Genomic DNA, 23,066 nt, shown 5'->3' with positions numbered 1-23,066 from the left:
CACTGATTTTTTTTTTTAAATATATGACTGAAAGATGTTTTTTTATATTGTTCTTTTTTGGGGGGAGTTCACGCCTAAACTGAAATTAGGTTGGGGTAATAATATTTTTGGTGAAACATTATTACCTCATTATATTTAGTTGTAACTATTGCATTGGTTCTACTCTTTTGCCCAGCCTAAGTATACCAGTAAACGGTAGAGTATAACTCAACTACAGCCTATATATGAGTTGAATTAACAACTGTAAAGCAGCTTCAATAAAAACTGAGCACGTATTGGATTATTGTATATTTAATTGCACGGCGGTTGTCTTAGACTGCATCAGTTTCACCAAGCTAATATTTTGTGTGACATTTGTAGCTACCAAACACAAGTGTATGATTTGGGGTGAAATCTTACAGTATGATCAACTCATTAATGCATGTCTTCATAACAATGAAGATGTAGGATACACACATTTTTACACATTCCCACAAATATTTGTATTTGTTTTATGAATTTATTTTAAAATAAACATTGTATTTTTCATGTTTGCGTCCATCAAATATAAGTCATTACAAAGTGGTGATGTTCTGCTGTGTAGTATCAGCAGATACTACATAGTATCAGAAGATACTATGGGCTTGGTACAAACTAAAAACTACACTATCCATGAAACAGCAAAAGGACGGCCAACGCAACGTTACAATGGCTCATGGGAAATTGAGTACAGGAATTAATCTGAACATCGACATTTTATTTGAACCACTGAAAATGACTTTTCATTCAGTGTAAAAAAAACGAACATGTGTACTTTGGTAACAGTAGTGGCACCAAGCTGCGTCCGTATGTTTCTTTGCTAATCTTTAATGCCGGTTAATGCAACGTGAAGACTACAATTCCCTGCTGAAGTGTCACCAGGAAATGGAGTCGTGATGTCAACAGATACATAGAGCTGTCGACATGGAACTGTTGGTCTTTTTTATTACAAAACGCTGCTTTTGGATTTAAACTGTCTGGTTTGAGAATGAGAGGCGTTAGCCGTAAAGTTTTGTTTCTGTCCATTTTGCTGTTACTCGTAAATGCATGCGCGTCAGAGCGAGTTGAGAGAGAAAACTCGTTGGATGTACGTGAGAGAGATGACGGCGGAGCAGATGTGAAACAGGATACAGGTGAAAACCAGCAAACGTTAATAAAACATGGAAACGATGATGGACCCGATTCAAACGTCCCGCAGAAGGATGGACAGTCTGTCAGGTCTGAGACAACAGATATTCATTTCAACGGTATCTTTTAAGTAACTTAGCCCAACATAGCTAGCTATCGCTTCATTCGTAAAGCTACAAAACAGATTTCTTATGTCCTACAGTCCAAAGATCAACCTACTATAATAACAGCTGACATTCTTCAGTTTTATTTGATACAGCTAAATAAGCACCATAAGTATTTGTCTCAATCCTCATTATATATATACACACACACAATAAGTTTACCTCATGCACATATGAATAGCCTTCATATAGTTCATATAGAGCCCCACAAGATGTACAAGAATGGAAATCAAATAAATATATACACACAGCCTCACAAGAATAATATACACATTTAAATGCACATAACCCAAACAAAACAAAATCTACAGATGTATCTCTTTATGTCAGTTATATAGTATGTGTGAGATTCAGATCTGTAATCTATGTGAAGGATGAGGATTTTATATCACGGGTTATTTATCTCCTCCAGTTCCATCCTGTATTTAAACACATGAGCTGGATAATAACGTGGTAGGTGACCACCTTGACATAGCTGCCTGTACCACCTCTAAATCTATGCACACTTTTCTGAAGTTCCTTCATTCTTGTACTCATTTTAGTCGCTCTAGTTTAGTCAGGGCTTATACCCCGTTATGAATAAGATTAAATTAAGTTAATTTAACATCCAGAAGTTCCCAGTTTACAAAGCTTTTACCTTTAAAAATAAGAAGTCTGTAATTTGCAATGTATACTGAGTCCGGAGCCCTATCTATCTATCCGTCTATCTATGAATAGATTGTGTGACTCACATTAACATGGTTTTGCTCCTGACCGTGCTCCTTGCAGCAAGTCCAATGACACTGACAACTACAGCAATGAGACCCTTCACTCTACAACACCTGCTGTCAAGCCGACAACCCTGGCACCCCCAACCCCCAAGCCAATTCTACCCGTGCAGACAGGGGTTAAGGCACAAGAAGAAGAGCAGTCCAGTGGGATGACCATATTCTTCAGCCTACTGGTTATTGGTAGGTGGCCTCTCTGTTACCGGCGTTACTAAATATCTGCCTGACTCAGTCTTTTCTGTCTCATTTGCTTTTTCAGTCTTTTACTGTCAACACAGATCTTGTTCACGCAAAATGCACAACTTTGTGCAGCTAATAATAGAGGACAAATGTAAATACAATGTAAATCAAGTGTGTGGATGGTGATCTGTGATGACGGAAGTGGCTGAAGGAAAGGATGTGGCTATACATTAGTTCGTGTAAGGTCATGGAATGCTTTTTCAGGCACACAAAGTGCCCATTATGCACTTTAGTTCAATGCAATTTAAGTCACATACCACTGTAAGGGTTTCGATCAAGGAAATGGCATAAATCATGCATACGGTTACCAGTTAAATTCATTCACTTTGTAGACATATAAAAATGTTTTTCTCTCTTGAACCAAATTGAGACAAACATTTGAGAGGGACAACATGCAGGAAATCATCGTCATTTCTTTTCTGAGGTTACAACTCATCAGTGGTTTCACTGAGGTGGTATAGATCATTATTGAAAAAAAGTCTCAGAGTACTATCTAGAAACCACACATTAGTCCTAAACAGCATTTCCTATAAGTGTAGCATGCACTGTGTCTTGTGCTATATCTTATGATTATCTCAATTGCTGAACTACATTTTTACCATATGTTTGCATTTCCAGTTACTTTACTTCACTGTGACCTCGGGGTTTGTCATTATAATTATGCTAATAATGCGTACGCACTGATTTAGCATATTGATGTACATGGTTGCCTATGGTACTGTCAAAAGCTAATTGAATGTTTTAATTAGGGGCAATTATCTTTTATTGTACAGTCTCAGAACTATAATTTGTGTGTCAAGCAATTGCTTTGTAGTCATATTTATGTCAAGCAAGTGTATTTTAATTCATTTGCATAAAATATTTTTATATTTAGACTAATGTGAATTCAAGTGTGAGTTGTATTCATTTAGGCTTTCTGTGAGAGAAAGTCAAGTTAGAGCTGGATGATGAGTTTCTCATACACAGCCTTGGCTAGTCTACTGTAGGTTATGTGAAAGAAAGCAGCCAGAGAAAAGATCTTAACACTATATGATGTGGGAGCTATTTTAGGGCTGATCTGAGTTGGTGTGACATGGTGGTCCAGACATGGATGTATTTGTCCTAAATATTCACTCAGTGTTTTTTCTCTCCCCACTCACCCCAGGTATCTGCATCATATTGGTGCACTTGCTTATCAAGTTCAAGCTGCATTTTCTTCCAGAGAGTGTGGCTGTCGTGTCCCTTGGTGAGTACCTCATATGTTACACGTTGCTCTGCGCAGGCGGAGTCTATTTACATCTTTTACTCTGGCCTCTCTTTCTTGCGTTTTCCTGCTTAACCATGTTGTTTATCATAGCTGATTCCTAACATTATTGATTTTGTGTGTGGATCCAGCATGGAATTAATCATCCAGACCTCTGTGAGGTTACAGTACTAAATAATTTTCATCTAAATCAAGTATGTTTCTTTTAAGATGAGCAAAGGCTAATCAAATAGTGTTATTGATATCCACAGTAAATGTAGGAAGTACTTTGTTGTAAATAAGATTTTCCCCAGAGACAGTTTTGCTTATTGTGTGAGATCACTTCAGGTTAATTCTGCTTCGTCTAAAGCCATTCATTGTCTTCCTCTTGACATGTTTGTGCAGTTAAACCCACTCAAACTCAGTGACATATCTGTCTTGACCCTGAAGGCCTTTTCCTCTTGCCCTGCATGCTATATATTAGACAGAGCTCCTCTCAATGTTTGGGGCAGGGGACTCTGCTGAAGAGAGATAACACTCTGCTTACAAATCAGGAAGGACTGCTTTTCCTTCCTCATCACTTCCTCTCTGTCATGTAGTCATTGTCAGTGACCAGTCAGTGTCTTCCTCTGCACTATCCTATTCCGTTGCTTGTATGTCTTGGTCTTACACAGTGCTTTGATGCTTATGCTTAATTTCTTTTTCCATCTTATCTCTCTCTTTTTCTATGCCCTTAACACATCTTTGTGTTTTGCTCACCCTTTTAATTAACATTCTGCAGAGCTGGTTAGCAAGAGAGCTGAAGGCCCAAGGGGCCTTTTTTCAAAGACAAAAACTAAGACTATAGCCCTTTTACATGTTTTATATCTAATTTATCCCTGAACTGTGGTGGACATTTGCCAGCCATCCATTTGTTTTAACTATTAAAATATCACTTTGCCTCAGGTTGGCACCCCATCTGTGTTCTGGTAGTATTGAAATTTTCATATGAAGTAGTAAAATATTTAAACAATGGTATTGTTTTTCGTGTCTCCTTGCTTTTTCTAGGGATTCTAATGGGAGGCTTCATCAAGATTATTGAGTTCCAGGAATTAGCCAACTGGAAGGTATAGTGTTTGACTTGTTCACAAATGACTCTGCTGCTCCTTTTCTTTTAATCCGCAATGCACTGGCTTCAATTCTTGTTCACCATTAAGACACAGTTCGCTATTAATGGTGCTTAATTTGGTTTGATTCATTCACCATGAAGCAAAACAACCATATTCCTCCTCTCACACACTTGCACACATATATGCAGGTTTGCTATGTGTCGATATTGCATCTTATTCTGCGTAACCCCTTGAATCATAAGATAAAACTGTCAAAACCATAAACAAAAGAAGTAAACCCACTGCATTCCTGATGTTGACTGTAATTTAGAGGTCAGGGAGAAAAGTCAACTTGGCTGAAGTGTTGGTTTATTGAAAACATGCTTTTCCTAGTTTTTGTATGGTGCTATTTATCCCAGAGCAAAATCCCCGGGAACCCCCCACCCACCCCACCCTTATCCAGCCGAGTAAACATCTGCTGTCCCTGTGCTGCAGTTTTTCATCTCTCTTCCTTTGCCTGTCTTTATTCTTCAGTCATTCATTTCCTGGTCGCTGTTTTTGCCACAAATCTCATCTCTCTATCTCCGCTCTGTTACCTATCCATATTGACACACACAATTCTTTGCTTGGTATCTTTCCCTCGGTGTCCCTGGGAGCCCTCCCTTTTTTTCTCCTGGATCTCAGCCTTTAATTAACATTCCTTGTTCTCTGCCAGTGAGTGAGAGAACAATTGAAAAAGAGAGGTAGAAAGAGAGAGATGTAGAGTGAGGTGGAGGAAGGAAAAGGGGACAGGTTGTGTCAGTGTTTCTTGCACACAGGGGCCCATTGTTTTTGAGCGTTGGGGCCCCAGGGTGTTGCTGAGTCACCAGAGCACTAGTAACCAGAGCCCCTGGAGCCCCTTTCCCTTGCTTGCCCCCGTCTTGTGAATCTTTAGACTACTATCTTTACTTTTGTGTTTACTTACAGCAAGCAGACCTGCTCACCTGTCCATATACAGCACTGTAGGCAGCAGCCTAGACCTATTATCTCTACACAGCTTCTTAAAAACGGAATAGAGCGTAATGAAGTTACATGGCGATATGCAGGAGCTTCTTTGCAGGAGCATGGATATGCTAAGTGTTTTATAGGCCGGTGGAGACTTAAAAAGACCCAGGCCATGATGCAAATCCATTATGTCTGACCTATTTGTTTTTGAGAGAGCCCCTAAGAGCAGGGTGCACCATGTAACCTGTTCAGTGAGTGATACAGCCAGTGGCAAAACTGTGATTCTGTCAGCGTCACTTTTTTCAACTGCAATTATGCGTACAGTGCACTTCCTTAAAGGTTCATGTTTTACCATCACAGTTAATGGAAGGCATCTGTCTTCCCTGGCTTCTGATTAACTGGCAGTCACAGTTAGTCTTGTATTTTTATTTTTATCTTTTTTAAATCACTAACTCATTTGGCAGGTTTAAACCGGATGCTTCTAGCTATCTCATCTCCTTCAGCTAGCATGTTTCTAAGGCTGGCCCACTTGGCTAATCTAACAAGCCTCCAGGACTGCCTTACAAACCACCAAGGGTGGGCAAACCCCTCAGGCAGCAGCATCCTGTCATGACTGGCTTTGCCCTCGCCTTTCACCACCAATCTGCTTTCTTTGCTTTTTCCTACCAACCTTTCTATTTCCAGTCCTTTCCCTACAATTCGGCATATGAAGACAAGCTTTTCCCTCATGTGCTTTTCTGGTACTATTCACTGCTTTTTCTTTTCTCTCATCTGCCCATCTCTCCCCTGTGCTCTGACACAGATTGAAGAAGAAATGGCATGCTGGTACAAAGCAACACGCTAGCAGCAATTTGTCTCTTAGGCAAAGCACAGAGCAAGACACATAGGTGAATATATTTACGTCTACAGTGTACTTCAGATAATAATTTCATTTTCATTCTGTTTCAGCATTCTAGCATGTACTGTGTAATCTGGGCTCATCATTTTTCCTCAGTGATTGCAGTGGTGTGTTTTAAGCCCCAAAGGGCAGCACATACTTTTAATAGATCTCTCCCACGCCGCAGAGAGAGAGAGACACACACAAGGAGCGCAGTTTTAATTGTGGTTTCAGGGGCCTTTTTCCCATGTGATGATGTCACAGTGTGTCAAAGCTGAGCCTCCAGGGAGCCTGTACTCTGAAGGTCTCTCCATCGTTCCCGCTCATATTTTTCTGTTATCTCTCGACCCTCTTTTAACTGTGTTCCCTTCATCTTTGGAGTTCATCGTTTCTCATTTAGTTCAATCTGTGTCTCAGCACTTCCCTAGAGTATGCCCATGCTCTGCTCTCTGGATTTATCCATTTCATCTTCTCTTCTTTTACAACATATATTTCTCTGCTGTCTATCAGTATCGATGTTCCTTAAATCCCATTACCCTTTGTCAGTCCACAACTTTACTCATGGTTTCAGGAGGTGATTTCTTACCTGAAATCCAGTGCTGATTCTGTTAGTCAATCAACAGGGCATTAATCAACATTGACTTTGATAAAGTGTTATTTCTCACACAAAAATGCAAACTTTTGCGGGTTTCAGCTATAGTATCATATCACTGTAAATTGATGGCTTCAGACTTTGCCTGAAACATTGACCAATATGAAGATGTCACCTTGGTCTCAGAGAAATTGTCAATTTATCAAGATTCTTTTCTGACATTTTCATAATTAAATGGTTCATCTGTTAACCAACTAAATAATTGACAGGTTAGTTGATAATATTTTTAACTCTTTATTGTAACCCCTCTAAAATCAGTCTTTTTGTCAACAAATAACCAGAAGTACTAGCTTGTAGACATCTGCCTATGTAAATCTGCATAAATGTGTTTGTGCAAAGTCTGTGTGTGTGCTTGTTCAGTGAATTCTTCTGTGTGATCGTGAAACATATGCACGCATGCATGCATGCGGGAGTACAGCTGTAGATGTCAGATTATAGTGTATGCCTGGCATACCTTCGTCAGGTGTTAATATTCATTCCTGACCTTTCACCTGACCTGAAGGGTAGAGTTTTGTCGGAGATAAATGCCAAGAAAAAGTGTTAACCTGGAGGTATTCCTTGCTGGCCTACTTTTTCTGAAATTTGAATGTATAATGAAACAAAGTAAACAGGAGCATAGCCTTTTACTCCAGCATAGGTCTTCCATAGGCTATCCTTTATGCCTGACCCATTTTTAAGAGATTGTTTCTGGAGTAGTGTAGGTTGATGTCATCCAGATTTATCATCGGGCCCAAAGCCATCTTGACAGGCAAAAGTCAGTGGACTGCATGGTCTTTAATTAAGCAGTGAGCTGTGGTATTGTCTCATCTCATTTGCCAATCACTTTATGCTTTTTTGGGTCTTAGCTTTGAATAATTGTTTAGTTGGGAAGAAATAAGATTTTAAATTCAGAAGATTACGAAACTACTCACGTTTTGAATAAGTTCTAGCACTGTCCGTTTTATACTTTGGGTTGCAGTTGATGCGTTAAAATTTTGGTAGTTTATGTCAAAGGAGTAGATCATTGTGGAGTAACTGTGGTTGTCAGAAGACAGTGAATCACATTCCTGTCTTTCTCACAGCAGTAATTCTTTGTCATTGCTTCAGCAGGTTTTACAGAAATAGAAAGTTTTTAGGAAACCCACATCAAATGAGGAAGTGGCCTTACTTACATCTGCTTCTGGGGTTGCTGCAGTTGAGAGTCACGCTCTACCAGCTGTCAAAACTGGCTCCCATAATACAATGAGAAGATTGTTCACCGGATAGAGTAAATATGGGCCTGCTCCCGTCCATCTTTCTGACAGACACAACTGCAATGTCCACCATGGCCCAAGACAGAGATCTTCTCCATTAGCATCCACTAAGGGATATAGTATATTGACTTTTACGTTATTAATGCAGATTATTCACAGAACATATTCACAGAACTCCCATATTGGCTTGTACAAGAACACATGGTGCATCATGCACAGACACATTGGCAGCCAGAGTGTAATGCACGGGCACATGATGCCTACGCCTGATCTGGGAGGCTGGCCCATTTAGCTGAGAAGCAACAATGATTTCATTATATCGCTGAAATAATCAGAGAGCTAAGGTCACTGGGATACTGTATGTGCGTGTTTGTGTGTGTGTGTGTGTGAGAGAGAGAGAGAGACTGAGAGGGGGGAAAAAAAGCTAATGTTGGTATTCACATCCTTTTTACAGCATGTGAGAGCGTGTGAGAGACCCTGTCAGTAGTAGTGTTTGAATGCATACATGAATTGGCTGGCAGGCAGGCATTCCCTCCTGATGAGCACCTGGTGTGTGTGTGTGCGCGTGTGTGTGTTTGTCATCCTGGAATCAACATCCAAATTTGTTTGTCAGATTAAGGGCTGCTACTAAGAGCTCAGGCATGACCTCCCCTGTCACCCTTTCCCTTCTACCATGACTAAGTCAGCTGATGATTACTGAACTGACTTTCATCAGCCAGACGAGTAGTAGGTAATATTTGCTGAGGACTACATAATAACCTCAACCGTATGTTTTATCAGTCAGTGACGCACACATAATTTGCTCGTATATAACGGTTCTGATTAGCATTAGGATTTGTGTTTGGATTAAAAAACATTGTAGGCTTCAAGATGACAAGGCCTGACAGAATATGTAACAACCCAGTTGTTGTTTTCTTTTCATCTTTTTGAATAGGCTACATTCCATTTTCAAAATGTTATGATTTGTTATTTATTTCATCTAAAAGGATTTCTTCTTCTACTCCCAGTTTAACTCTAGTTGAACTTCACATTTTCCCTGTACTGCTACAGTTTGTTGGCCAGTGTGCCGCTCATAGCCAATGTTAGAGCCACTAGTCTGTCACCTGACCACTGCTGGTTTTGTATTTTTGAAATGTGGTTTGTTTGTAACTTTGTTCTTTTCCAAAAGGAGGAGGAAATGTTCCGCCCCAACATGTTCTTCCTTTTGCTGCTGCCGCCCATCATCTTTGAATCTGGATACTCTTTACATAAGGTATGGCAAAATGTGTGTGAATGAGGCTGAATTTACACGGCTCGTGACCTTCAGTTGAAAGACAATGCCAGGCACATTATGAATGTGATTTACTTAGAAGTTACAGTAAAATCCAGCATACATATTTAAAGATAACATTTAGGAATTTTTTTCTATGCCAAATCAGTTTGCTAACAGTTTAAAAAAAAATAACATTATCCACGTGTGCAGAATGAGAATCAGAGAAACAGTTAAGCCACCTAGCTATTTACAGTCGTGTTTAGATTCTGTTCCATTACTTGCAGTGTAATTATAGCCCTTTTCTCTGTACCTGTACTGTGCCCTACTTTTCATTTTAAAGCTGGCTATGTGTTATATAACACTATGTAACTTCAAATGTCATGCTACAAATCCCATGAATACTTAAGCGTGTGTCTATGTATGTTCAGGGGAACTTCTTCCAGAACATTGGCTCCATTACCCTCTTTGCTGTGATTGGCACAGCTATCTCTGCCTTCATAGTCGGGGGAGGTATCTATTTTCTTGGGCAGGTAAGGATTTTAGAAGCAGATGTTAACAACTGAGTTCATATTTTCAGTGTTCCTCTTTCCTCTAAGAACAGCATAATTCATACAGATGATGTTTTTTATTACACACTAATACTAATACTACAAGAGAAATATTCAAGACGTTGTAGCCATTAATACTTTCCTCATTGAGAATCTTAGTAAATGTCCTTTTTGCAGCTCTCATTGCACAAGTTTGTTGGGACTTCTGTTGCAGCAATAGTTGTACTACACTTGTGTGCGTCTCTGTGTTTTAAAATGTGGGGTTTTTTTTTTTCCTCAGGCGGATGTAATCTATAAGATGACCATGACTGATAGGTGAGTTCTGCTTTGCCTGTCTAACTAGCATAAAAATGTCTCTTACATCCCTGTATTAGAATAACAGGCTACTCTTTCTGTTCAGAATGACTTCAAGAGAAATTGAATAGTTGTATACCATAGTAGTATCACCCACTGACACCTTCAGTCTATTGTTTGAAAGAACAAAATTCTTGGCAGTTTAAAAGCTTGTCTATTAGCAAATTCCAGACAGAGGGATAATCCAGCTTCTAGAGAAATATGACACAAAAAAAGCATGCTACCCCACACCCATGTTTTTTAAGAGAAATTTGAATGTGTATGTCATGCATTCAAGCAGGGCTTCTGCCTGTTCAACAAGAATATGTTTTCAGTCCTATTTGTCTGCCTGGCACAAACTCTTTAGCAGATTTTAATGACATTTGGGAGGAATTCAGGACCTGGGCCAGGCAAGAACTGATTAGATTTTGTTAGGGAAAGTCCCAAAGCGTAGCTACTTACACTTTTTTTTTTTCCCCTGGATTGTTGTTGTTCCAGCACACACTGTACTGAATCAGTGCACCCATTTCTGCCCACACAGTTTTTTTTTTTTTTTTACCACTCCTGGTTGTTCAACAATAATTTAATCCAAACTTCAAATTTGGCACATGATATATATAGATAACCCTAAAAAATTTAAATTCGTGGGTGTGGCCTATTTGTGTGTGACCTTATTTGCTGATATGATTGTGCTGCCTTTCCTGTCTCCATTGGCTATGTTGACGTTTTTGTCCTTGCCCATATGTGTCTTATTTCTTTTAATGTACGTTTATGCCCATAAAAGTTTCCTTTCACCACCATTAAACTGTTACTCTCCACTCGTTCTCTCTCCCTCCTGCCCTCCTGTAGCTTTGCCTTTGGCTCGCTGATCTCAGCTGTGGACCCTGTAGCAACCATAGCCATCTTTAACGCCCTCAACGTGGACCCGGTCCTCAACATGCTGGTGTTTGGTGAAAGTATCCTCAATGACGCTGTCTCCATTGTCCTCACCAAGTAAGAGTCTCTGTCCACTCCCTCATGACTTGTTTTATCCTCCAGGGTTCACACTACATGGTACATGCACACACTCACAGTGATGTCCATATTAGGAGAATAGAAGAAGCACCAACATACTTTCTTACACGTGTTAACTAAGCTGTGAGTTGGGCAGGCAAATACAACAAGATTGGACAAGACAGTGACCGTCAGTGTGTTTAGACTAATGTAGCCAAGTCTTCGGTATTTTTTTCATATGGTATGTTTATCTTTATTTCATCATCTGCTGCTGCAAGTACTTGTTTTCTCCTATAGGTGTAGTTGGAAATCTTCCAACATTTGAACCCCACCTGCTCTTTGCTGATTACACTGTGACAGGAAGTAAGAAGGAGGACAGAACCAGTGACGAGTTTTATCACCTTAGACATTAGACGTGCAGTCTGCAGCAAAGCCGTATGTGCGTACATTTTTATCAAAATCTAAAAATCTAATGAGGCAGTTTGAGAGCTGGGGACTTAAAATGATGAGCTGATAAATGTGGATCATATCTGTGGCATTCACAGTTTAAGTTGAATTGTTTTTTGAAAGGTTTTCATAGTGTCTATGTCTTATCAGAGAATCAGCTTTCCAGTAATGAGGGTAAAAAAAAAAGTTGCTATGTCACTCCCATGTTTGTATGTCTGTTGCGAAACTTGCTTTATAGTTGGGCAACAGTCTATTTGGAGTATCACTGTCTTGGAAGTGTTGTGCTGCATCTACAGATTGGTGGCCCCACACACCAGCATAGAAATCTTGACAGACAAGTTTGATGGAAACAGACAGTTGGCAGGATTACGTAGTTTGCACACATCATTGTCATCTTATCTGCTGGCTCTGTTCTCACTTTATTGCTGCTTTATCTCTTGTACTCACAACCAGCTAAATGTGCAAAGGGCTCTCAAGTGTCTGCAAGGCCCCGTAGAGGAAATGAATGCATGAATAATAGATAGTAGATAGGATGAACAACCCTGGCAGTTTGCTTGTTGTTAGCACCTCGCAGACTGGCTTTCTTAGAAAGCTGTTTCACAGTTTGGCCCTGTCTGTCTCTGGAGCCACATAGCTAATGCCTTTGCTTGGGAGCTTGTTAATTAGCATTAAAATCAAATAATTACTTATTAGATTATTACACTGTGCTGTCTGGCTGTTTGTCTGGATAACTGTCAATTATAAAAATGATTTCAATTATACAGTTGAACAAATAGATTCTCACTGTTCCTAATGCATGTCACAGATGTTGTAGAGGAAATGCTTTAGCATTACTGTGTCATTAAAGTTTATCTTTGCTTTTTAGTTTTGGCACTTTAAAGTTCCAGACATGGTTACATGGTTAAAAGTTTCTGTGTGGCACAATTTCGTAACAAGTTCCTTCAAATTACATTCCAGCAGAGTCACTGGGGTGATAAGATAGCAGCCAACTTCTGTTTAGCCAACACGATTTTGATGGGGTTACAAACTCTCCATACACTCTACACACACACACACACACACACACACACACACACACACACACACACACACACACACACACACACACACACACACTCACACACAGTCTCTGTCATGCTTGTGAGTTTATAGGATTCAGTGGTGGAGTGTTTCTGCCCTCTAGGGTCAAATAGAGGTATGACAACAAAGGATGCAGCTTCACTGGACATTTTTCTTTCCTTTTTTTTTTTGTCTTTCAGTACAGCCGAAGGTTTCTTTTCCCGCTCAGACAACTCCATGGTAACAGGCTGGGAGACTTTTTTGCAAGCGTTGGGTTATTTTCTTAAAATGTTTTTTGGATCCGCTGCCCTGGGAACCCTCACTGGACTCATCTCGTCTCTTGTATCCACACTCATTTTGTGTGTATATTTGTGTTCTTGAAATTCCTGCCTGTATTTTCATCTGGTCCTATTTAATTTCCCTAACTCAATGACCAGTTTCTAAAGCACTTTGATCTGAGGAAAACTCCTTCCCTGGAGTTTGGTATGATGATTATCTTTGCATACCTACCCTATGGCCTGGCAGAGGGCATCAAACTGTCTGGTGGGTGCATGCATTCACAGGCACTTTCTTTTATACATGCCTCAGAAGAATTTTGCATGTTTGACTTTATAGAATTGTATTTTTAATGTCATTTTCTCTCTACCTACAGGAATTATGTCTATCCTGTTTGCGGGAATTGTGATGTCCCACTACACCCATCACAACTTGTCTCCTGTCACCCAGATCCTCATGCAGCAGACACTGCGCACAGTGGCCTTCATGTGTGGTCAGTGAATTATTTCTTTTTCTCCCAATATCCCCTTTGATTTTATTTTACAATAAGTTCTCAACACAATTTTTCTACTTCTCTTTCCAGAGACGTGTGTGTTTGCCTTCCTTGGTCTCTCCATCTTCAGCTTTCCTCACAACTTTGAAATATCCTTTGTCATCTGGTGCATAGTAAGTGCCCTGGCATTTAAAAAACAAATCTTAATCTGAATGGTGTCTCAGCTTGTTCCCACGATTGTCGGTGTTACAGCTGTTGTTGTCTCGGCAGGTCCTGGTTCTTCTTGGCCGAGCAGTGAACATCTTCCCTCTGTCATTCCTGCTGAACTTTTTCAGAGACCACAAGATCACACCCAAAATGATGTTCATCATGTGGTTTAGTGGTGAGATGATAAAGTGAACCTTCCGACCAGTGAGAATGACACAAAGTTGGCTCTTTGTGTCTAAGCTGTCATTGCCCTAACATAGTGTTCATGTGTCTGGGGTCAAATGATTAATGGTCAATTAATTGTTAAATTGAACAGAAAATTAAGCTGCTTCAATTTGAGTAATCAATTTATCGTTTTGGTTCTTTTTCAAGCATTGGGTTTTGGACTTTTGGTCAGACCAAACTAACTTTATCTCACCAGGAAAAGTCACCCTGTATGAATACTGATTTGCAGGGAATCCTGGAAACATATCTATAGCTGAAATGATTAGTTGACAGAAAATTAATTTGCAACTACTCTGATAACAGATTAATCATTTTAGTCACTTTTCAAGACAAAATGTCAAACATTCTCTGATTCTTCCTTTCCAACTGTGAAAATTGTAGAATTGGGCAAATAGGCAGTTGGTCAGACAAAAAAAAAAGTATTTTAATCGCACCTCACCTGGGGCTCAGGGAAACAGGTATTTTTCACAATTTTCTGACATTTAATAGACAAAACAGTCAATCAGTAGGAAAAAATGTCAGATTAATGGATAATGAAAATAATTATTTGCAGTCCTAATATATTAAAAATAAATGAAACTGTTAAAACATGCCAAGTGTCAGGTTTTAGATGAGTGTTTTTGTGTAGTCTTTTCACAGCTTTGTTTCTGTCTTTTTTTTTTTTTTTTTTCCGGTCTACTAGGTTTGAGAGGAGCTATCCCCTATGCTTTGAGCCTTCATCTGGGCCTGGAGCCCATTGAAAAACGGCAGCTAATCGGCACCACCACCATCATCATCGTACTCTTTACCATCCTCCTCCTGGGGGGCGGGACCATGCCTCTTATCCGCATCATGGACATTGAGGATAGTCAGTCACGGCGTAAGAACAAGAAAGACATCAATCTCAGCAAGACAGAGAAAATGGTAATGGATGAAGCACTTTGATTTCACACGCACGCACACACAGACAGTTTGTTGGTACTCGCTGTGCCATCCTCTCATCTGCCATCAGACTCTTACTGTTCTCTTCAGAGTGAAAAACATCAAAGGGTTGATTGTGGTTTGTGTGAAGGACACCGAATCAGCGGGGAGCAAACCACTCTCATCACAGAGATGCACACTTCGAAACACCAGCACAAATAAACCTTAACAGCTAGCATTAATATGATTTCCCAGACACACCAGAATGCAAACCTTGGTGTTTAATATTTCACTTGACTCCATCAGCTCTAACTCTAGGTAATGGTTCTTTCTTTTGAAGTACATCCTGCCATTGAGGTCATTGGCAGCTTGTGGTGATGTGTTTGTATGACTTGTGTGTACAGTATCTGCATGTTTGATGTCTTCCAAAGCTAAGTGTTACACCCCGGGGTGCGAGCAACTCAATCTAGCAACCGTCCATTTTTTCCTTACAGCTCTCAGGCCCTCTTTGATGTAATTCCCTCTCTTTGCTCCCTTTGGTCTTTCTCCGTCATCCCTTATCCTTTTGTGTGTGATCTTGACTCCACCACCCTCAACACTATCGTGTCATTTTGATTTTTCCCTGCACCCACCCTCCTCTCCTTCATGTCTTTCACCTCCGTCTCATTTGTTGGCCTGTCTCCTTTCATTTCTTTTTGTCTATTTATCTGACTCTCCCCGTCTCTCTCCTCTTCTTTTCTCTCTAGGGTAATACTATTGAGTCGGAGCACCTATCAGAACTGACAGAGGAGGAGTACGAGGCTCAGATCTACCAGAGACAAGATCTGAAGGGCTTTATGTGGCTTGATGCTAAGTACCTTAACCCCTTCTTCACTCGCAGGCTTACCCAAGAGGTGAGAGAGAGAGACAGAAATCCTCTGAAAGACCTGCAAGGACACATGATATTGCTCATGATCCCTTGAACATATGTCATTATTTTGTAGTCTCACTGGTTTGCAGTCCTTGCGTTTAATGTACAATAAATAGAAATGCTTCACAATAGAACAGCCACCCAGTAAATTCCAGTTTTATGAGGCTTGTAATTGTTTTTGTTGAGACTGTCACAGGAGAAGTAGCTTTTCCTCATTTTTGAAGCCATACAATGGGAATATCTCCTAGTATTTGCAGCCCCATTTCAGGTGCTCAAGGCTGAGGTTTCCCGCAGGTAAAATGGAAGAAAAGCGGCTTCGCTGAAAATTATGTGTTTAGGCTAATGCAACATGTATTTGAAAGCATTTCTGTTTAGAAGCACAAAATCTTAGGCGAGAGAATGGAAATTTCTGAAATATTTATCCCTGGTGACTGACCGCTGAGGCGTTGTGAGATTTATACATCCCAGATCCCTCATTTATTCACTAATCTTGTTGTTGAGCTGACATCAGGTTGTTTTACTAACATTTCCTCATATATAGACTTCCCTTTACTTGGTGAATACACTCTTGTAGTTCTAAAAGAAAATTCTCTTCAACTAATATTCTAGCAGCACAAAACACTTTCTTTTTCGCTTCACTTCTTTCCAGACGTGTAGCACATGTCAAAGCGGCCCAACATCAGATCTTATTTCGCGGCACTTGATGCAAGCCAAATTGACTGCCGCTGGGCTCATTTGCATTTGTAGTCTTTTGTAAATACCCTGCTAAATTGAAATACAGCAGCTGGTAATAAGCTGTAGGCTAAGTTTATTGTTTTGCAATTTTAGTAAATATCTTTTAGTCACCTCTGTTCATTTCCCATTTCTTTCAAAAAGTCACCTGTGATATGCTGATTGTCAAAGCTGTGCTGAAGGGGACACATTGTGTGCTTATAATTAGGTTAATATTACCTCCTTGTTCAGCAGTCTTGGTAATTATGATTTACAGTAGCTCCTGCCTAAATTGCTGGTGTACAAATCATGAACAGGGGGACATTACTTAGTTTTCCAAGGGAAGAAGTTTCAGACTCTAACTCTGCTTAAGTCACTCAGTAAGATATTTTCATTTCAGTCAAAACCATTCACAGAATTAACAAAAACAACAGAAAGAGCCTTACCAACTTGGATGTTCCCATAAGGTTACTGTGCCCTACTGTCTCATTTTGTTTATCCCTCTGCTCCTGTTCATATCTATATTTCTGCATGTCTGTCACGTTTGTTCGTTCATGTGTGCTGACGTGCTGATTTGTGTTATGCAACGTGTGTCTGACAGGACCTATTACACGGCCGGATCCAGATGAAGACCCTGACCAACAAGTGGTATGAAGAAGTTCGCCAGGGACCTTCAGGCTCTGAGGATGACGATGATGAAGCAGAACTGTGAACTGAACAAACACTTTCAGTTCATATGAAAACAATGAGTGGGCATTGTGTGTCCTGGGCAGAGGAAGTGTGTCTGTGTGTCTGTGTGACTGTATGTTGAAGACAAGCACTGTTCTCAGTGTCAGTCACATGCGCTTCTTGTTTGTTCACCTGCCACCAAGTTTATGTGACAAGAGTTTCACTCAGTGCCCACTGTGGGCTTTGCAGCACACAAAGTGGGCTAGAATAGAAAATTTTAACACTGGATGAAGCAAAGAAAAAAAAATCTGTGATAGAGTATGTTCCTCAAATGAATGCCATATTGTTAAGCTAAGCTAAACAAACTGCTGGGATATCGGAAAAATGTGAGCTCCTGTTCCCTGTTCATTGATTGGCTGAACAGCACACAGGAAGTTTTGTCGATCCTGAGAAACTTTTTCCAGGTGTTTCCTTTATAAAGGTTTAGGTCTGAAGGGAAATCAACAGGTGAGGGAAATTTTCGGTGTAAAACAATACTAGAGCACCTTTTCACCTTTCCTCTTCACTTTTTGTATTGTTCGTTTCTGTGTGGCACTAGATTATTTAAGTTCTGCTGGAGGTTGAACTTGTCAGGAGAGGGACACAACATAATGTTGATATGGGCTCAGTTTGAGTAATAAGCCACAGGTTGCTGATTTGAATAGCTTCCTTTTGAACTAAATTTAATTCTCTTTGGGTCGCCACATTTGTATGCATTAATGACTGTGTTCATTTATTTAAAAGAACATATATTCATCCATATGTAGTGAAAATAGAATACGTGATGCATGAGCTACCACTTCACCCTCCAGCAACTTGGCAACAAAGAGAAATGCAGGAGAGAGTTAAAACTAGTGAAATGTGCTGGGTAAAACTAATAATTTTCATATCATTAAACATCTAGCTTACAGCAGAGTAATAATGAACGATTATGCAAATTAAAAAATTTCTCTCATTTTCAGGTACGGTTCCAGTTTGGTTTCCCTAAATTAACTTTTCTCTGTTTATTTTCGTTCTCTGGCGAGGTTCCTGCCACTACACTGTGTATAAAGTTGAACTTAAAATGTTCCTTTTGTGATTGTCACCATGGATTTCTAATGAAGATAGGCACCAATGAATGTGTGGGTAACTGGGAATATGGTCTTGTGAATGTTGATGTATTCTTATCTTTTTCTGTTTATTTATAAAACCTTTATGTGCTGTTTGTGGGATAAAAGCTTTTATACAAGCTCTATGAGCACCCCAGAATTATAAAAAAATATAAATCTCTATAATAAATCATATTGACATCTTGTATGCAGTATGCAGCTACTTCGGTGTTTTAAGAACTATACCTTTTATAGAGTTTATCGTTGCTAATTTCCACAAATTCCATATGAAAAAAATTAAATAGTTCCTTCAATTTTATATTTAGGATTTTTATGGCCTTTAAAGAGGAGCGAAACTTGAAATCAGTATAGGAGAGTATTGGAATACTGAACTGAAAATCAGCTGAAGATGTGAAGTAGATCTATTTTTTATAAATGTATAGGTACCAGGAAAAAAGTTTTATGTGAGTTAAAATTACACATACAATCTTAACACCTTGTGTATCTTTAATATTCATGATTTTGGTGACTTTAGAAGAGAGAGATTTTAGACATTTTTTTTCATATGTCAGTGAATGTTTTGGTGCTGTTTCCTTTCACTACTTATTTCATAAGCAGCATGAGGTAATTAGTGCATAGATTGTAAAGTGGGAGGTTATTACATTTCTAGCCAACACAGGGAGCCAGACCAGTCCACAGAGTAATTAGAATACATGAAAAGGTTAATGTGTGGTCATGCTGGGGAAGATATCCTGTTACCTACAGGCAAATCTCTCGTGTCCAACTCAGCACCAGACTGACATACCCTTGAAACGTCTCTTGGGATCTCATTGGGCATATTGATGAGGAGGTGATGGTGTTAAATGGGAGGAAGCAATCATATCACAGTGTCAAAGTCAGTTGTGTAATTAATCTTGGCAGTGGCTTCACACTGTAACTCAGTGCGGCACATGTCTATGTAAGTTGAGTAGACTCTAATGCATGCTTTGCCACTTTGGACTACATGAGCACTTTTTTTTTTTGAACATCAGATAACTGAAAAATTCATTTAGTGTAGTTGCTATTTATAAACATTGTTTACACTGTTAGCTGTAATGACAGTGTTGTGTCACCATAAACCAGCCCATTCCGACTGGCCATCAGTCAAAAAACAGTGTGGCTGACTTTTTTTCATGTTACATGTCATGATTTGACTGGATTATATAATCAGATTCAAAGAGTGCATTCGTCTGATAATGTGATTATTATTTTGTAATAAGGAAGTACAACCAGCAGGGGGGGTCTCAATCCACAATATCAGCCCATGAAAAATTTATAATACCAGATAGCAGCGGATGACAGTGATGCATTTTTTATTTACTGTTCACTACCCAGTTATACCTAATTACTCCTCCCCTGCATATCAAACATATTTCTACTGAAACTGGTTGAAATGCATGCAAAAGTATATCAGGGGCAAAAGAGTGAATTAGAATTCACTCTGTCAAAGTTGAACCGATCAGCTCAACCTTCATTCACTTTTAATGTGTCTGCACTTTCTTACAAGTTTATTCATAAAAATACACATACACTTTGAACAGCTAAACATTTTCCCCAAAAGTTCCCCTATCTGAAGTTTCTAAGAAGATGAACATCTATTGACAGCAAACATATTTTTTTATTTATTTATTCATTTTTATTTATTTTTTTTTTTTTTTTTGCACACACATATTTCCAGATTTTCTCAGAACACCCTCTCATTTGCCATGTTGCACTGATATTGTACTATTCTGGGTTACGTCATACCATTTCTGTTTTTTGTTATCATCCTCATTTTCTTTGCTTGGTTGTCTTCCCTGTGTTCCAGTAACACAGAGCAGATATTTTTTCTGTCTCTGATGTAACACAGGCTCATCCATGCCAAGAGCCTCTCAGCAGTAAAGACATTTTATGGTGTTTTAGGGATATTAGCAGCTCTTGAAAATCTTCCAGTCCCCAAATCATAAACTATAATATGTCCACTGTCCTTCACCTGAGCCAAATCTCTTAAATCTGAAGGAAACAATTATCATGTGATGAGTGAATCCAGTCTCCATACAAATAGCACATGAAGTATGTTGGTAGAATGAATCAGAGAATGTAATTATCATCCTTGTTTGCACAGGTGATGAATTAATAGTTAACTCTGGCATGCTGACAGCTTCTGATTATATACATGTATGTATTAACATGCCCTGAATCACAGGGAAACACCCCTGTGAAATCTGAAGTTATTGATCAGTTGAAGTGAACACCTGTACACCTGTACACCTGAACTCAGTGCCCTCTGTGGATCATCAATCTTCATCCTTAAAGGTGAGAATTAATTTGACTTACTATTTGTCATCCTACACAAACTGTGGAAGCTTATTGTAGTAGTTCTGCGCCTCCGCCTTTCAAAATCGTGTGTGTTTTGTTGGCAGCGTGTAGACTGGGGAAGGGAAAAGCACTACATGATCCAGCTGTCTGACTACTCCGGGTCTCCTGCTGTGAAAGCCAGCAGGGGAACTTGGATGGTCAGCAGAGAACTACCACACATTAATATACTTTAGCTTCAGCTAAAAAAAAGCACATACAGAGATTGACGGTGTGATGGGATGACCTGAAAACATTCAATCGAAAAGTAAACTTCAAACTTTAATATATGTTGTCATGGTTTGACTGTTGGCTCCCTCTGTTTGGTCAATCAAAGCTCAGTCACATGCCCTCTTGTGCCGTTTATTTATTCTCTTTGCCATGTCTTTGTTTTCATGTTTTAATCTCTCTTCTTCAGCCACTGACTCTTTGAAATACTCCATTTCCAATTGTTCTCATGAGTTCTCTGTTTCAGTCAGTGAAAATGGTCGGCGCTTAACTGATTAATTAATTGAATGTCAGCTAAAGCAGAGAAGACATTTGAAATTTAGACAGCTGAAGTTAGAATATTTGCTTGAGGTAGTGTGCTAATAATGGATTGTCACCCCCAAATCTGACTCAGCCACAAGGGAAGTTTATTAAAGGAATAGTTTGACATTTTGGGAAATAAAATTGTGATTTACTTTATGATCAAGAGTCAAATGTGAAGATTAATACTTAGTTTAAATCAGTACTGTAAACATGAAGTTACCACATGCAGCCAGTTACCTTAGCCCTAACACAGAATCCACCTACTGGCACCTTTAAAGTTCACAAATGCACACTTGTGTTTTTTAAGTTACCTATGCTAAGTGGTTGCTTGGGGTAGCTTCATATTAGCATACAAATATCTAAACTTATCCTTTAGAGAAAACGTTACATTTTATCTCTACATTGTATTGAGCTATAGTACATCAAGTAACTGTAATCAACTGGCAGCTGATTACTTTCCCTTTAGTCTGTTGTTTTCTTTCATATTTGTTGTCTTTCATATTTCTTTATGTGTTGTACTTACAGACAGAATAGACATGCTTACACAACCATCTCTCCAAGAAATTACATTTGCGTTCAACTAATCTGCAATAGAACAAAATCTGAAATTAAACTGTATTATATATCTTGATAAGTAGTTAGTGTGAGAAGTGTATCAACAAATAAAAATAGCCCTGACAACATTGGAGTCTCTGACACTTCAGCTCACACCAATTACAGAAGTGAGTTGTGACACCAGTTCTTACTGTAACTAAACTTGTAATTAAGCATTATAAGAATAAAAGTGGTAACATCTTGAGCATGATAATGAGAGTGAATTACCAGTTTGTTTGACATCACTCATTATGTGTGAATTACAGCAACTAAACATCTTACTGTAACTGAATTAACGTGACCTTTATAAGGACTAAATTGCTTTTCCTTGCACTTCCAAAAATTAAAGAAAAAGAAGCAGGAGCCCACAGAACCATGTGTCTCTGTCTGAAAATGTGAGTGGGCAGACAATCTTGTAAACATAAAGCTCATGATATCAGTAGTCATTTGATACCAGGCACGTAGCACTTGAGTAGATGCATATCTGACTGGTCTGTCTGTGCCTAAGTGACCCCTGTGCTGCCTGCATTTCTGCAGACAGACGCAGGCGGTTATAAATCTAGCAGGCAGCGGAGTCTAGGGATGTAAAAGACTTTACTTCTTCTGATTTGGGTTGCCATGGGAACTGACTTCAGGTCAGATTTTTTTTAGTAGTATACTGTCGACAGCCACATCGTCTTCTCGAGCCACAGGAGGATTTCAATACAATGTCTTGTTTGGGGAGTTGTTTGAAGCTGTTTTGCTGACTGTAACATGAAGCTGCCTGACTAATTCAGAAAGCTGGTGTCAGGGAAATTCATAACGAAACCTCATTCTAATAAGAGGAGCTATCCATCTGGAGTCCTTTGTGTTTATATCAGTGGAACAATCCTGGGAATTCACTTAGCCAGAAGCCTGTATCTGCTTGTTTAAAACATTAATGAAAATGCAGATTCTTGAACAAAAACAAAAAAGCTTCTGCTTTTTTAAACTTTGCTTAAACCCACAGAACTCTACTGCAAAATCTAATTTTTAAGTGTTTATTAATGTTGTTGTTAACAACAATA

General features: G+C 39.2%; 1 protein-coding gene across 1 annotated transcript; it reads left to right on the top strand.

Annotated features, from left to right (window-relative positions):
* The first annotated feature begins 914 nt into the window (after positions 1-914).
* Positions 915-18,728, top strand: slc9a8 (solute carrier family 9 member 8). Its single transcript, XM_041046678.1, has 16 exons — positions 915-1,236; positions 2,079-2,260; positions 3,462-3,542; positions 4,587-4,645; positions 9,541-9,624; positions 10,053-10,154; positions 10,453-10,487; positions 11,355-11,498; positions 13,205-13,346; positions 13,442-13,547; positions 13,657-13,773; positions 13,864-13,946; positions 14,044-14,155; positions 14,888-15,108; positions 15,852-15,998; positions 17,328-18,728. Exons 1-16 carry the CDS (start codon positions 1,007-1,009, stop codon positions 17,436-17,438), a joined length of 1,956 nt encoding a protein of 651 aa, XP_040902612.1. The 5' UTR covers positions 915-1,006; the 3' UTR covers positions 17,439-18,728.
* The last annotated feature ends 4,338 nt before the right edge of the window (positions 18,729-23,066 follow it).

The sequence above is a fragment of the Toxotes jaculatrix genome, chromosome 2 (genome assembly GCF_017976425.1).
Source record: "Toxotes jaculatrix isolate fToxJac2 chromosome 2, fToxJac2.pri, whole genome shotgun sequence".
Classification (NCBI taxonomy): Eukaryota; Metazoa; Chordata; class Actinopteri; family Toxotidae; genus Toxotes; species Toxotes jaculatrix.
The sequence above is the reverse complement of the archived record's forward strand: the minus strand, read 5'-3'. Positions and strand labels throughout refer to the sequence as shown.